Source organism: Rhinolophus sinicus, chromosome 14 (assembly GCF_057876585.1).
Source record: "Rhinolophus sinicus isolate RSI-liver-muscle chromosome 14, RSI-T2T, whole genome shotgun sequence".
Lineage (NCBI taxonomy): Eukaryota > Metazoa > Chordata > Mammalia > Chiroptera > Rhinolophidae > Rhinolophus > Rhinolophus sinicus.
This window is the reverse complement of record NC_142514.1, coordinates 11,027,734-11,042,075: the sequence shown is the minus strand read 5'-3', so window position 1 is coordinate 11,042,075 and position 14,342 is coordinate 11,027,734. Positions and strand designations below refer to the sequence as shown.

At 46.7% G+C, this 14,342-nt stretch overlaps 1 protein-coding gene across 1 annotated transcript; it reads left to right on the top strand.

The window, feature by feature from the left end:
* Nucleotides 1–588: 588 nt before the first annotated feature.
* LOC148755360 (spermatogenesis-associated protein 21-like) lies at nt 589–12,183 on the top strand. Its single transcript, XM_088791377.1, has 5 exons — nt 589–942; nt 5,597–5,819; nt 7,491–7,642; nt 9,028–9,247; nt 11,884–12,183. The coding sequence occupies exons 2-5, from the start codon at nt 5,718–5,720 to the stop codon at nt 12,181–12,183; spliced, it is 774 nt and encodes a 257-aa protein (XP_088647503.1). The 5' UTR covers nt 589–942; nt 5,597–5,717.
* The last annotated feature ends 2,159 nt before the right edge of the window (nt 12,184–14,342 follow it).

Sequence of the window (14,342 nt, the reverse complement as noted above, 5' to 3'; positions counted from 1 at the left end):
GTCCTGGAGGGGCAAAGACAGAACTCCCCTTAGATGATAGCGGGGGAGAGGTATTAAGAGGGAGGTGAGGACACACTCCCATGCAATCTTATCCCCTCACATTCTCACCGGTCTGTTTACATGTCTGTTTTCCCACTAGACTGTGAGCGTCAATGTAGGGCCCCGTCCCTGCCACCTGTGGACTGCATTATTTAGTATCCTGGCAGTAAGTGCTCAGTGAATGAGTAAATGACTGTGTGTGTGTGTGTGTGTGTGTGTGTGTGTGTGTGTGTGTGTGTCCTGCGGGGCAGCATGCGGGCCTCTGGTCCCGCTCCCCGCATAACACAGGATATGGTGAGGCCAAAAAGGGACACCCACGGAGACATAGGTAGGGGAGTCATACCACTATAGTCTCACTGGAGGTGGGGCGAGACATATGCAGTAGTAGCCTCATGATCCACAGTCCGCCATTCACCTCTCTGCCTGCCAACCAACCAACCAATCAACGCAGCCCCACAGTTACATCAGTAGCCAATTGGCTAACCGGTTACAGCTGATGGCCAACCAATCACAGTTGATGGTCGTTCACTACCTGAGCCAGCACCTCCCCACGCAAGCCCCACAGCCTGGAAACTCCTCACTGGGACTCTGTCCCCACAGTGTGTGTTTTCAGTTGGCTGCTTTCCAAAGCCAAGGGGCAATTTGGGAATGGGCCGCTGTGTTTTCTCTTTCATACTCTGATTCCTTACATGTGCTGAGTAACATGGGAAAATAAAGTATCACAGAAGGAAAGCACCTGGACTCACTGAGTCAGAGAAACTTCCATCTTGGAGAGCACCTAGGACCAGCTTTGGGGTAGTGTCTACCATCAGCTCCGAGTTCCATCATTTCCTCTCTGGAAGCCAAGCAGTGGGAAGCTGGCCCTCAGTGACTCTTCTGGGCCTTGCCATGTGGCTGCCACAGGTAGGAAACCTTTCTCTCATCAGCCTCAAAGGGGATCATCCCTCTGTGCCAGGGGCAGCCAGGCCTTACAATGTGTTCAGAGCATTTTCAGTTCAGTTCAGTCTAACAAAGATGGGCATTGAGTGAGTACCTACCAGATGCCAGGTGCTGGGTGCTAGGGCCACAGAGATAAGGCTGACCCTGCTCTGCCTTCCGTGGAGCTCACAGACCAGAGAGGAAAAGAGTCATTTGCAATGCAAAGTGAAAAGTGCTATGACAGAGGAAACTCACAGGGGCCTGTAGGAGTGAAGAGAAGAGAGACCCACTCAACCTGGGGGCAATCAGGGAAGGCTCTCTGGAAGAGGTTACCTTGACAATAATCCCTGTGAGGTAGACAGGGCAAGGATTGTTATCCTTATTGTGTAATGGAGGCCACGAAAACAGTGACAAGCCCAGGGAAACTACAGTGCCTTCTAGTTGGAGGTCAGACAGTCCCGACCACATGGCTGGACATTCCCTAAATGCGTTCCTAAACCTCTGCTGCTGAGAATAATTGGACCTACCATCTACTCCCAGGTTAACTACAGTATTTACCAAACAAATTCAATTCAACCCAACAGGCAGAGAATAGGCTCAGAGAGAGCCCATCCTATGTGTGAGGAGGTGAGCAGGGTTGTAAAATCTCTCTGTGATTTATCCAGCTGTTTTCTTTTTGGTCCAGGGCCAAGGGGAGGGGGGGTTGGATGTGAGCAGTTTTCCTTGGTGGCCTCCAGACATATATATTATAGGTCACTTATCATCTTTCTCTGTTGTATTTTGCTACCATCACAAACATTTTATAAGAGTTCACCCGTTTCTCAGATGGGGAAAATACTTATAAAAGAGCACTCAATACCAAAACAATTTTGAAAAAGAACAAAGTTGATGTGTGGAATCTGAAAATACAAAACAAACAAATAAAACAGAAACAGACTCATAGATACAGAGAACAAACTGATGGTTGCCAGAGGGGAGGCGGGTGGGGTATGGGTGAAAAGAATGAAGGGGCATAAGGTGTACAAACCTCCAGTTATTAAGAAAAAAGTCTCATGGATGTAATGTACAGCGTAGGAGAAATAATAAATATTATTTTAATAACTTTGCACGGTGACAGATGGTTAATCGACTTATTGTGATCACATCGTAAGAAATATGTCGAATTACCTGAAACAAATATTATATTGTATGTCAATTATACTTTAATTAAAAAAAAAAAAAAAGAACAAAGTTAGAGGACTCACACTTCCAGATCTCAAAACTTACTAATGAGCTACAGTAATCAAGACAATGTAGGACTGGCATAAGGCTAGACATATAGATCAAGGGAACAGAACTGAGAATCCAGAAATAAACTCTCACATTGACAGTCAGTTGACTGTTCGTAAACATGCTAAGAAAAGTCAATAGAGAAAGAACAGTCTTTTCAAATGATTCTCGGATGATATATCCACATGCAAAAGAATGAAGTTGGACCCCTACCTCAAACCATATTCAAAAATTCATTCAAAGTGGATAATAGACCTAAATGTAAAAGCTAAAACTATACAACTCTTAGAATAAAGCATAGACATAAATCCCCATGACCTTGGCTTTATAATAAAAAGAATCTAATGGAGTCTTAAATAGGACACTAAAAACATAAGCAGCAAAAGAAAAGTAGATAAATGGGACTTGAACACAATTGAAAACTTTTGTGTTTCAAAGGACAAAAAAGAGAAAATACAATTCACATAACGAGAGGAAAACATTGCAAATTATATATCTGACAAAAGACTTGCATCTAGAATATACAAAGAACACTTACCATTCAATAATAAAAAGACAAATACCCAATTTATATATGGACCATGGACCTAAATAGACATTTTTCCAAGGAAGATATACAAATGGCAAGGAGCATATGTAAAGATGCTCAACACCATTAGTCATTAGGGAAATGCAAATTAAAACCACAGTGAGATACCACTTCACATGAACACATAACTCTAGGATGGCTAGAATTATTTTTAAAAGTTGGGTAATAACAAGTCTTGGTGAGGATGTGGAAAAATTGGAACTCTCATACACGGCTTGTGGGAACGTAAAATGATGCAGCCACTTTGAAAAGCAGTCTGGCAATTACTCAAGAGGCTAAACATAGAGTTACCATATGACCCAGCAATTCCACTGCTCGTCCGTATGTACAAGAGAAATGAAAACCTGTTCACACAAAAATTTGTACACAAATATTCATAGAAGCATTATTCATAATAGCCAATAAGTGGAAACAAATGTCTAGCAACAGATGAATGGATATACAAAATGTGGCATATGGGCCATAAAAAGGAATGAAGGGCTGATACAAGCTGCAACACGGATGAGCCTTGAAAACACTTTGCTAAATGAAAGAAGCCAGTCACCACAGACCGCATATTGTATGATTCCATTTATATGAAATGTCCAGCATAGGCAAATCTATGAGACAGAAAGTAAATTGGTGGTTGCCTGGGGTGGGGGGTGGGGTACAAGAGATGAGGGGATGGCTAAGCGGTGTGGGCTTTCTTTTTGGGGTGACAGAAAATGTGCTAAGGGTGGTGATGGTAAAATTCTGTTAATATACGAAAAGCTGTTGAATTGTATACTTTAAATGGGTGACTTGTATGGTCTGTGAATTAAATCTCGATAAAACTGTGAAAAAAAGGGAACCAAGTGTCCTGAAAAGGGGGCACAGTCTATATTGGCCACCCACCCCCCTCAAATCTGTCCTCAGATTCCATGCCTTTCTGCTGGGGTTGGGGTCTTCCCCTTCTTGCCCAGATTCCCACAGTTTGTGAGATTCCAATGGGAACAGACACGGGGTGCTGGATCCCTTCTGGAGCCTCTGCCCTCTTCAAACTTCAGCTTGTGGAATATTGGGGCCTGAGAATTCTGAGGTTGAGACTGCGCTTTCTGAGGTGGAGAGAGTGAACAATGGGGGGCGTGTTTGAGGGGTCTGGCTGGGGGAGGTTTCTCCAGATGGGTCATCCACCCCCGGCGCTGGAATGCTTAGGGAGCCCTAATGGGAGAGAGGAAGGGAGAAGAAGAGAGGAACTCCAAAGGAAGAGAGAGGGACTTGGTCATAGTACGGCCTTCTCTGAGCCGGGTGAGAGCCTAGGTCCTTTGGGATGCGGGAGCTGTCACCTGGGGTGGGGGAGGTCACCTGGGAGCAGAGGTCTTGTTTTCATTGTGAGGGTGCAGGCCTAGCTGCAGGAAGGACTGGAGGGCAGGCAAAGGTGGGAGGAAAGGAGGAGAGAGGGGAGATTTGGGTCAGGAGCTATTCGGGGCACCTCCTTTGTGTTCCTGATAAACTGAGAGCCATCAGAATCCCTAGTGTATTTCCAAGGCCTGATGCCGTACCTTGCATGGGCACGTGTCCGTTAAACAACTCCTGACTGCGGGAGTGAATGAACGAACGGCTTCTTTGGAGGCAAGGTAACATGGCGAGATAAGCAGTCTTAGGCGTCTCAGAGCTCTGGGTTTGAATCCAGTTCCTTTGCAGGCCAGCCGTGTGGTCTTGGATAAGACACCGGGCTACCACCTCTCAGCCTCCGTGTCCTTATCTTTAAAACAGGGCTGAACCCACTGACCTCCCAGGGTAGTTAGGAGAATACCGTTTGCCAACATGGCCAGTGAATAGGAGGTTCCTCCTTGGATGCTGGCTGGCCTGCCATGACCTAAAGTGGAAGAAGCACTATCAAGAGCCTCAAGGTCACATGGTCTCACTGGGGGGGTAGGAGTTACCCCTAGAACCTAGTTAACCGTGAAAAGGGGTCTGGGATGCACCCGTCGTGGTGGTGTTGATGTTGCCTGAAAGGAATTGAGAGGCTGAGGTGGTTGGAAGCTTGGAGAAGAGGTGGCAGCTTGAAGGATGGGGCGGGGGAATGTTGGAGGGACAGAGAAGTTGGAGACGGGCACAGAGGCTGGGGGTCTGTGACATTAGGATTGCAGAGTCTGCCCAAATTAAAGCAGAATGTTCGTGTAGGAAACGGCTGTACAGCGTAATATGAGGTTAGAAGGGAGAGGCAGGAGACACACTCAGAAAGGCTTTAGAAACGGATGTGTCCAGGGCAGGGTGGGGGTGCTTTGGCAAACTATATATTTCCATTGGAGACCTTAGGGTTCCCCCAGGCAGATGTCCCCAACTCCTGTTCCTTAGCCCCAAGAAGAACTTGGAGTTTTCATCGATAGCAGCAGCAACTGTGATGTTCTTGGGGGGGGGGGGGTCTCTTTAAAAATGCACGTTAGTATATTAAAGGCTCTGAGAAGTCCTGCAGGAAAGAGCCTGCTAAGTTTAACTTAACTTCGCACACTCCAAACACATTTGGCCTCAGAACACGTCTTTTGTGCTGGGACCAATATTCCAAAGAACACCATTAGGAAATGCTGCTGTAGGGGAAAGTTCGTGGGTTTTGGGATCCAACAGGCTGTGGTTCGATTCCTGCTCTGTGACCTAGTCATGTTGGACCTTGGGCAGTCACTTTGCTTCCCAGAGCCTCCGTTCTCTCAGTCATTGTGAGAATTAGGAAACATATGCGGGTAAATTGCACATGGCTAGCTCTCTGGTTTTACTGTGTTTGCTTACTGTGCTGCCTCTTGAGTCAGGTTCTCTGTATTACAGGCTCCAAGTGGATTGCTGGAGAGGTGGTTAGGGAATGGGCTTGGTGGAACTTTGATTGGACTTCTCCTGTGGTACCCTCGTTGGCCCTGGCACAACAGACAACAGAAACACCGAAAAGTACATGGAGGGTAGGATCAAGTCTCCAGGGATCCAGCCAAGTGCTGGCCTGAGAACCACCAGCAAGATGGCTGGTGTTGAGCCCGCCATGTTAGGAGTCAGCCAGGTAAGGACCTGCACCTTATGTTCTGACCCCTCCACTCCCAAGGGCATTTTTCCCCTGCCTTGCCCAGCTTCCTTCCCAAGTGCTTTAATTAACACTCAGTTATAAGTGACACCAAACCCAATTCAAATTGGATTAGGCAAGCAAGAGAACACATCTGCTTGGGTAATTGCCAGATCTACCGGTAGACTTCAGGTATGGCTGGATCCAGGTGCTAAATGAGTGTCGCTTGGCTCTGCTTTCCATTGTGCCATTCCCAGGTAGGCATTCTCTGCAAGGTAGCAAGGATTGCCCTGGCCACTCCAGGCTTCCGTCTTCCTAGCTTACATCCTCTGACTTAGCAGCCCCAGCAGGAAGAGAGCCTCTTTGTAATAGTTGAAGAAAGTCTGGTATCACTGTCATTGACCCAGACAGTGGTCACCTACTCATCTGAACCAGTCACCGTGGCAGGGCTGAGTGGCCTGGATCTCTTGGTATAATGGAGCCAGAGGTGACACTCAGGTAGCGCCACTGAGCCCCATGGGCTGAATGGAAAAGGGGAGGACCCCATAAAAAGAATGCTGGCTTCTGTTACCAGAGAGATGCTGGGGTACAAAACGGGAATTGCCTTCCGTGGCCTCCAGCTCCCCCGTACCACCTTTATTCCCCTGACAACTGCTCATGGCTTCCATCTGTGCCCCTCCCCAGCCCCCAGAGTGCCTCCTAAACCTCCATCGCACCTCTCAGCCTCTTTCCATCAATTTTTTTTAAGTGCCAAGTGCCATGAACTGAGAAGCACAGAGAAAAGACCCTCCGCCCCATCTAGTGCCAAAAATGTCACACACAAAAAAAGTCATTTTTTGGGGTTAAAAAAAATGGGTTAAGTTTCATCCTCTCCCTGTTGCGTCTGTTATAAATCATGGCTTCCCCCTGGGGCCGAGGAGAGGCCCTGAATGGAGAGTCTTGACAGGAGGCTGGGGTAAACATTCAGGGCTTCCTTCACCCACCCATTCATTTTTTTCAACAAGCATAGTCAGGGGTTCCTGCCATTCAACCAGTCATAGGACCTTGGGCACGTCACTGCACCCCTTCATGGGTGTGTCATGGTGAGGACCGACGGGGGTGACATCTCTGAGGCACCTGGCACAGGCCCCACCTACTGGTCGGTGCCCTTACTGTGGGCTCACTTCAGAATCTTACAACAATTAGCATCAAGTGATTGAGTCAGGTTGCCCAGAATTTGCTGACTCAAGTGAGGCTTGGAGCTGGCTCTAAGTCACCGGCTCAAGGTCACCCAGCTGGGGAGTGATAGACCAACATGGGCATCACAATCCGGTTCCAGAGCCTGACCTCTGGAGTGGTGGAAATTGTGGCAATCTCTCTCGGACCTCATGAGGGTCTCGAAGTCCCTGAGGGTGCTCTGTGAAGCCATCCTCCGTGGGATACCCTTGGCTCAGGTGCTACTCTGGACTTTAGGTTCTTTCCAGAGCCACGAGTGACCGATAGCCTCTCAGCTGGGTCGGGCCCTGCACCCCAGCCTCTCTCTCCCTGCCTCTCATCTCCTCTCCTCCCCCCACCCCCACACGTTCCCCAGTTAGGCACGGGATCTCCCTGTCCCTGAGGCTGGGACAATGCCCACAAGTGAGGCGAACCCTCCAGAATGAGGTGCCAGTGCCATGGGCATCTTTGTTTCAGGTCGTGTTACAAGATGCTACAGAGACAGGCAGTGGGAAGGAGCCCTCGTCAGCCCCAGAAGGGCCAGAGAAGGGGCCCGGACACAGAGAAGCATCAGAGGAGGGGCTTCCAGAGCTCAGAACCCTGGAGCAGAGGCATCCAGCATACCCAGGGTAAGCTGGGGGCTTCCGAGAGAGCAGGTCCACCTGGGGCGGGGGGAGAGGGGAATGAGAACTCCCAGACCAAGGTGGACCCTCTCAGACACTGTCCCTGACCTTCTCTTTCATCACACGAATCACACTAAGTAATTATTTGTGTTAGCCTTTGTCTGAGCTCCCCCACTGTATCACAAGCTTCTGTTATGTGTCTTGGTCAGCCATAAGTCCCTCACGCCTGGAGCTGTGCCTGTCACATAGTAGATTCTCAATAAATATGTATTCACTGAATTAATAGAAGAATGAACAAAAGAGAGGCTGAACGACACAGAAACACACACTTACATGGAATTACTGTTATTATTTTCTAAATATTGTATATTTTTAAACTTTTCTGCAGTGAGAATGTATTCTTTTTAAAAAGAGAGAAAAAAGCGAGAGCCAGAGAGAGGCAAAGTGAAAGGCCTCAGAAATAGGAATAGTCAAGATGGGTCAGCTTATTGTTTAAATTTGATTATAACCGAAAACCTCTAAATAATCTCTTCTACATGAAACATTATGGGACTCAATAAAAGCCAGGTGTGAGTGCCCCGAGACAGGTACTGCATATCACACTGATGAAAATGAAAACCATTTCACACATCTGCTTAAACAACTGGGCAATTTGTTTAAGCTGAGTTACAACAACAGTTTTTCCCTTCATCCATTTCTAGAAATATGCCCTAAAGGCAATAATTGGAGATTCAAGCAAAGTTTTATGTGGAACGATTTTCACTGTCATATTGTTTTAACTAAAAAATTGGAAATGCCAGGTGCTCTAAATGCCCACAGTTGGGGAATGGTTAAATAATTATGATTACTTATAAGATATGGAGTTTTCTGCTTTCATTAAAAAGCATGTTTATGAAGGATTTTTGGCAGGGGGAAAATTTAGGCTATAATGTTAAATGAAAAAAAGATTGCAAAATTGCATATGCAATCTAATTTTAACTATGTAAAATTAGGCAATTACTTGAAGGTGGTAATTAAATAAATCCCCATTACAAATATGCCTGTGTATCCTCAGGAAGAAGACTGGGGGAACTACTCCAAAATACTGAAGTGAGATTGATAGATACAGATTCAAATCCTGAATCAGTTCTCTCTGATTTCTCTTCCCCCCCAAAAAAAACCAATAAATAATAATAAAAATCTTAAATCTTAACTCCCCTAAACATTGACACCAAAGTGTCTGTACTTTGGGGAATTCATGTCAGTCCTTCATTTGTTCTCCCAGGCATTAAGTTTGCACCTATGGTGTACCTAGTCCTGCACAGGTACTCTGGGAACTATAAAGAAGTATAAGAATATAAGAGTAGACCCCAGTCCAGGAGCTGAGGTGACCCTTTGTCTGTTCTCCCCAGGAAGAAGCAGTCATCTTGGGCCCCCCAGGAAGGCCCGGAGGAGCTGCAGGCAGGCCAGGCTCAGGTCAAGCCAGGAAGTGAGCTGGGGGTGCTACCTTCCAACGTGCCGGCTGCACCTGAAGAGCTGCAGCAGCAGGGCTCAGGGAAGGAGACCGAGGACCAGCCGGAGAGACAGCAGAATCCCGGGACAATGGAGGGTCAGGCCCCTGAGAGCTGCCAGGTAAAATCTGCAGAGACCTGGGCAGGAGGGCATGGAAAGGCTTCCTCACAGGGGAGAGGAAGGAGGCCTGGCCCCGTGTCCCCCATTCGGGTGCACTTGTGTCTGCTCCTCTCTGTGCCCTGGAGATGTCAAGCATGCAGTTTGTGTGGGTCATTGGGATATTCTGGATAGTCCTTGATGGTCTACAGCAAGCCTTTAAAACTTGTTTCCAGAGTGGCCCCGTAGTGCGTCAATGGGTGCTGGAGGCAGGGAGGAGGTGTATGTGGGGGGGGATTGTGACACAATTAAAATTGGGACATGCTGGGTTTAACGAAGCTCAAACAGGTGTCTTTGTGCCAGGATATCCTAGAAACTGTCTTAGCTGCTGAGCCTTGTGAGACCTTGCAAGAGATTATTAGAATATGGTGGCTTTTCTTTTCTTTCTTTCTTTCTTTCTTTCTTTCTTTCTTTCTTTCTTTCTTTCTTTCTTTCTTTCTTTCTTTCTTTCTTTCTGTCTGTCTTTAAACTTTTAGTTATTTTAAGTGTGTTTTTCCAAGACCCATCAGCTCCAAGTCAAGTAGTTGTTTCAATCTAGTTGTGGACAGTGCAGCTCACAGTGGCACATGCGGGGATCAAACCGGCAACCTTGTTAAGAGCACTGCTCTCTAACCAACTGAGCCAACCGGCTGCCTGTGGCTTTTCTATTAATAACTTATTTCACTACAGAATATCTTTTGACTTGTGTTCATTTTAAGGTTTTGTGTTTTTAAACAGCTTCAGTGAGGTGTAATTGACATACACTTGCATATACTTCACGTCTACAGTTTGATATTTTAGACATGTGTGTTTATATCCATGAAACCATCACCACAATTAAGAAAATGAACATATCTGTCACCCCCCCAAAAGTTTCCTCGTGCTCCTTTGTCATCCCATCCCTTCGCCCACCCACCTCCCATCCCCAGGCAACCACGGATTTGTGTGCTGTCGCTATAGATTTCTTTGTATATCCTAGAATTTTACATAAATGGAAGCATACAGTATTCATTTTTTTTATGTGGCTTCTTTCACTCAGCACGATTATTTGTCGATTCATCTGTATTGTTGTATGGATCCATACCTCATTCGTTTTGTTGCCGAGTAACATTCCATTGTATGGACATACCACAATTTCTTCATCTCTGCCCCTATTAATGGACACTTGGCTTGTTCTCACTTTTTGGCTATTACAAATAAAATATTCGTGTCCATATGGCCACATGCTTTCACTTCCCTTGGGCAAATAAATGCTTAGGAGTGGAATGGATCGTATGTATGGTATGTGTATGTATAACTTAAGAACTGTCAAACTTTTCCCTAAAGTGGTTGTCCCATTCTACATCCCCATCAGAATTCCAGCTGTGTCCCCCACCCCAGGTTGGTATAGTCCATTTTTTAAATTCTGAGCATTGTATTAATAGGTGGGTAGTGTATAGTGGAATCTCATGGTTTTAATTTGCATTTCCCTAATGACTGATGAAGACGAGCATCTTTTCATGTGCTTATAGGCCATTTGTATATCTTCTTTGGAGAAATATCTCTTCAAATACATTGTCCATTATCTTAATTGGATCAATCATTTTATTGCTGAATTGTAAGAGTTCTTTATATACTCTGGATACTAGACTCTTATCAGATATCCAATTTGTGAATTTTTCCTTGCAACTCTATGGATTGTCTTTTCACTTTGGGCCCTTTATTTTTTTTTTTAATTGGGTCGTTCGCTTTCTTATTATTGAGGGTTCTTCTGTATTCTGAATACAAGCCCTATATCACATATGTAATTTGTAAATGTTTTCTCCCAGTCTGTGAGCTGTCGTTCCCATTCTCTTAACAGTGATTTTCAAAGAACGGAAGTTCTTAATTTTGATGAAGTCTAAAATTAAGACTTTGTGCTTTTGGTGTTATTTCTTAGAAATCTTTGCTTAACCTAAGGTCACATCGGATTTTCTTTCATGTTTTATTCAAGAAGTTTTATAGCTTTAAGTTTAACATTCAGGTTTGTGATCCATGTTGAGTTAGCTTTTGTACAAGGTCTGAGTGTTTTTCACATGGCGATCCAATCATTCCAGCACCGTTTGTTGAAGATTACCCTTTCTCTGCTGAATTTTCACCTTTGTCTAAATCAGTTGACCACATAAGTATGAGTTTGTTTCTGGACTCTGTGCTTTGTTCCATTCATCTATTTATCTATCCTTATTCCAACACCACACTGTCTTGATTATAGTTGCTTTATAGTAAGTCTTGAAATCAGTTAATGTAAAAATCCCCTTTTTAGAGAGTGCCACGAAGAATTCTTACCCTGTGAAACGTCCCTTAGGGGATCCCATTTACAGGGGATCATCTCACTTTCTCTAGGTTCCCATTCTACCTCCACAGAGAAGCAGGGGCTCTGCCTTTGGGTAGACTCTGCCTCCTGTGGGCCTCAATTTCCTCCTCCCTCAAAATGGGGCCACCAACTTGTGTCACCTTCTAGGGGTACTGGGAGAACTCAGTAAAATGATGCTTGCGGTGGCTGGACCAGAGTAAGCATGTGGTAACTGGTCTCCAGGTGAGTGTTGAGGTTCACCTGGGAGGCAGGATAGGGCTCCTCATATTGGTGTCCTCGTCCTCAGCAGGGCCCGGAGTGTCAGCCCACCCCAAGTCACCAGGCAACAAATGGGGCAGATATAGTGCAGCCAACAGAACCTTCTTGCACCTTGGACAGCTGTGCAGAGCAACTGGAACACAAGTCCCCCAAGGAGACAGGCACCCCACACATTAGGCCCCAGGGGGCTCTGCCAGAGCCTGGCTCAGGTGGACATGGGGACAGTTTCCAGGAAGCGATGCCCCCAGTGCCCGTGGCAACTCCGAAGGAAAAGACTGCCAACTCCTTCCCACCATCCACGCCAGGACCTAACACACCCAAAGAAAGGTAAGCCATCCTCTGATGCCACTCCCTACCCCACTCCCTGACTCCAACAAGATTGTTCTTCTGCTAAGTTATGGGTGAGGTGAATTCTAGTCCTGGCTGCTCCTGGCCTGATGTAGGACCTTGGGCACGTCATGCCTCAATTTCCCCATCTGTATAATACCGTATTTCCCAAAAAATAAGATCTAGCCGGACAATCAGCTCTAATGCGTCTTTGGAGCAAAAATTCATATAAGACCCAGTATTATATTATGTATATTATATTATATTATATTATATTATATTATATTATATTATATTATATTATATTATATTATATTATATTTATTATATTATATTATATTATAGATCCGGTCTTATAGTAAAATAAGACTGGGTCTTATATTAATTTTTGCTCCAAAAGACACATTAGAGCTGATTACCTGGCTAGGTCTTATTTTCGGGGAAACACAGTAGCTCTGATACCAGAATTCTTTGTTCTGTGGGCCTAACATTAAGGGTCACGTCCCCACATGCGTATGTGAGGGAACGAGGCGCTCCTCTGAGATGAGAAGGCCGGGGGAATGAGGCTGGGGTGGTGGACCTGAGTGTCCTAGGAGCTGAGAGAAGGTGGGTGCAAGGGGCAAGCCTTGAGCTGAGCCCCTCTCCCACTGGGGGTTTCTCCCTTGTTTAGGGGCAAGACTGTGGAGACCAAGCAAATACTGGGTCCCGTTCCTCTACCAGTAAGTAGAGCCATAGTGGGGATGGGGGGCAGGGAGATTTAGGAGGTGGAAGGGGCCAGGGGCAGAAATGGAACAGTATTTGGAGTCACACTGGGGAAGGGGTGAGTGTGTGCCTGTGTGTTTGTGTGTCTGTGCACATATGTACATGTGTATACCCGTGTGTGCATCTTGGATGGGAGTCAAGGATGTCCTTACACTCTGGAGCCCGTGGGTTCACCCCAGGTCATGGCTTTTTCCACGTCAGCATGGATTTCTTCCTCCCATTTGCTCTCAGTCACAGCACACAACCCAAAGCTTCCCTGAACACCTGGGGGGCTTCCAACCCCTTCCCCACTCCCCACCTCCACCAGCTCTGCCACTTCCTAGTTCCTTGACTCGACTGGGCAGCCCATGAATGCCCCCCAGTTGTCCTCAGCCCCTGTCTCTTTCTGCTGTATTCGCTAGCCAAACCCCAGCCCTGGCTAAACCCAGTCACCCACTTATCCTCCGCCTGCACCTGAGCAGGTCAACACAGTTGGAGAAGAACCCTGTCATTTTGTTTTGTTTTTTCTTGTTTTGAAAAGCCCTGTCTTGTTGATGGGTTTCACTCTCAAGCAATGATCGCTAATGTCAGAAGCTCTTGACAGTGCTTTGCTGTTCCCCGGCCAGGCCGCCCTCCCCTTCTGCTCCAGGATCTCATTTCACACAGCATTCCTCCTGCCATGTATCTGGGTGGATGATCTGTCCTCATGAGTTATTAAAAGCTGAGGAGCATCAGACGAGAAGAACCACTGCATCTTCCCACCCCCACCCCACCACTCCTGCCTTCACCTGATGACAGTGGAAGCCATGAAGATGGGCCCCTGCCCCCCTCAACCGCTGGCCCCCCATTTACTCATTAGATTCCATCCCCCACCCCTCTCTCCCTTATGATCGATGCCTCCATTTCTATAGGATCAGTCCCACCAGTGTACGAACACGGGCTAGTAGCTACACTATTAGAAAACAAACACAAACCCTTCCCTTGGCCCTCCCTCCCCTCCAGTTACTGACTGTATGTGTTGTTCGGGTGGATCTGAAGGTCACGGAGCCACTGCAGGCTCAGGAGTAGCAGAGCAGTGGCAGAAAAAGAGCTACACAGCGGTCAGTCCGGCAGCATGGGCAGGACACGTGGTACCAGGTGGTAGGGCTCAGGGCAAGCAGAGAGAGGAATCCAGAAAAGTGGCCAGGAAAGATGTCGGGGCTTTGGCCTCATCCTTCACCCGAGCTGAGCACCTGCCTGGAGCCAAGCTCAGTGCTGGGTGTGGAATAATCGAGGAGGTTCTGAGACAGACCCCTACCCTCCTGGGGCTCAGGCTCTAGATCTGAGATGTGGCCACAGGCCCTGGACTTTGGCAGCCCTGAGGTCAATGGGAGAGGTGATGACAGACTGGGCTCATGGCTGCCATCTGGGCTCCCCACCTGG

Coding starts and splice junctions, on each gene's coding strand:
- LOC148755360 (XM_088791377.1), top strand. CDS start 5,718: ATGGAGGGTAGGATCAAGTCTCCAGGGATCCAGCCAAGTGCTGGCCTG. Junction 5,820..7,490: donor CCATGTTAGGAGTCAGCCAG/GTAAGGACCTGC, acceptor TCTTTGTTTCAG/GTCGTGTTACAAGATGCTAC. Junction 7,643..9,027: donor AGGCATCCAGCATACCCAGG/GTAAGCTGGGGG, acceptor TGTTCTCCCCAG/GAAGAAGCAGTCATCTTGGG.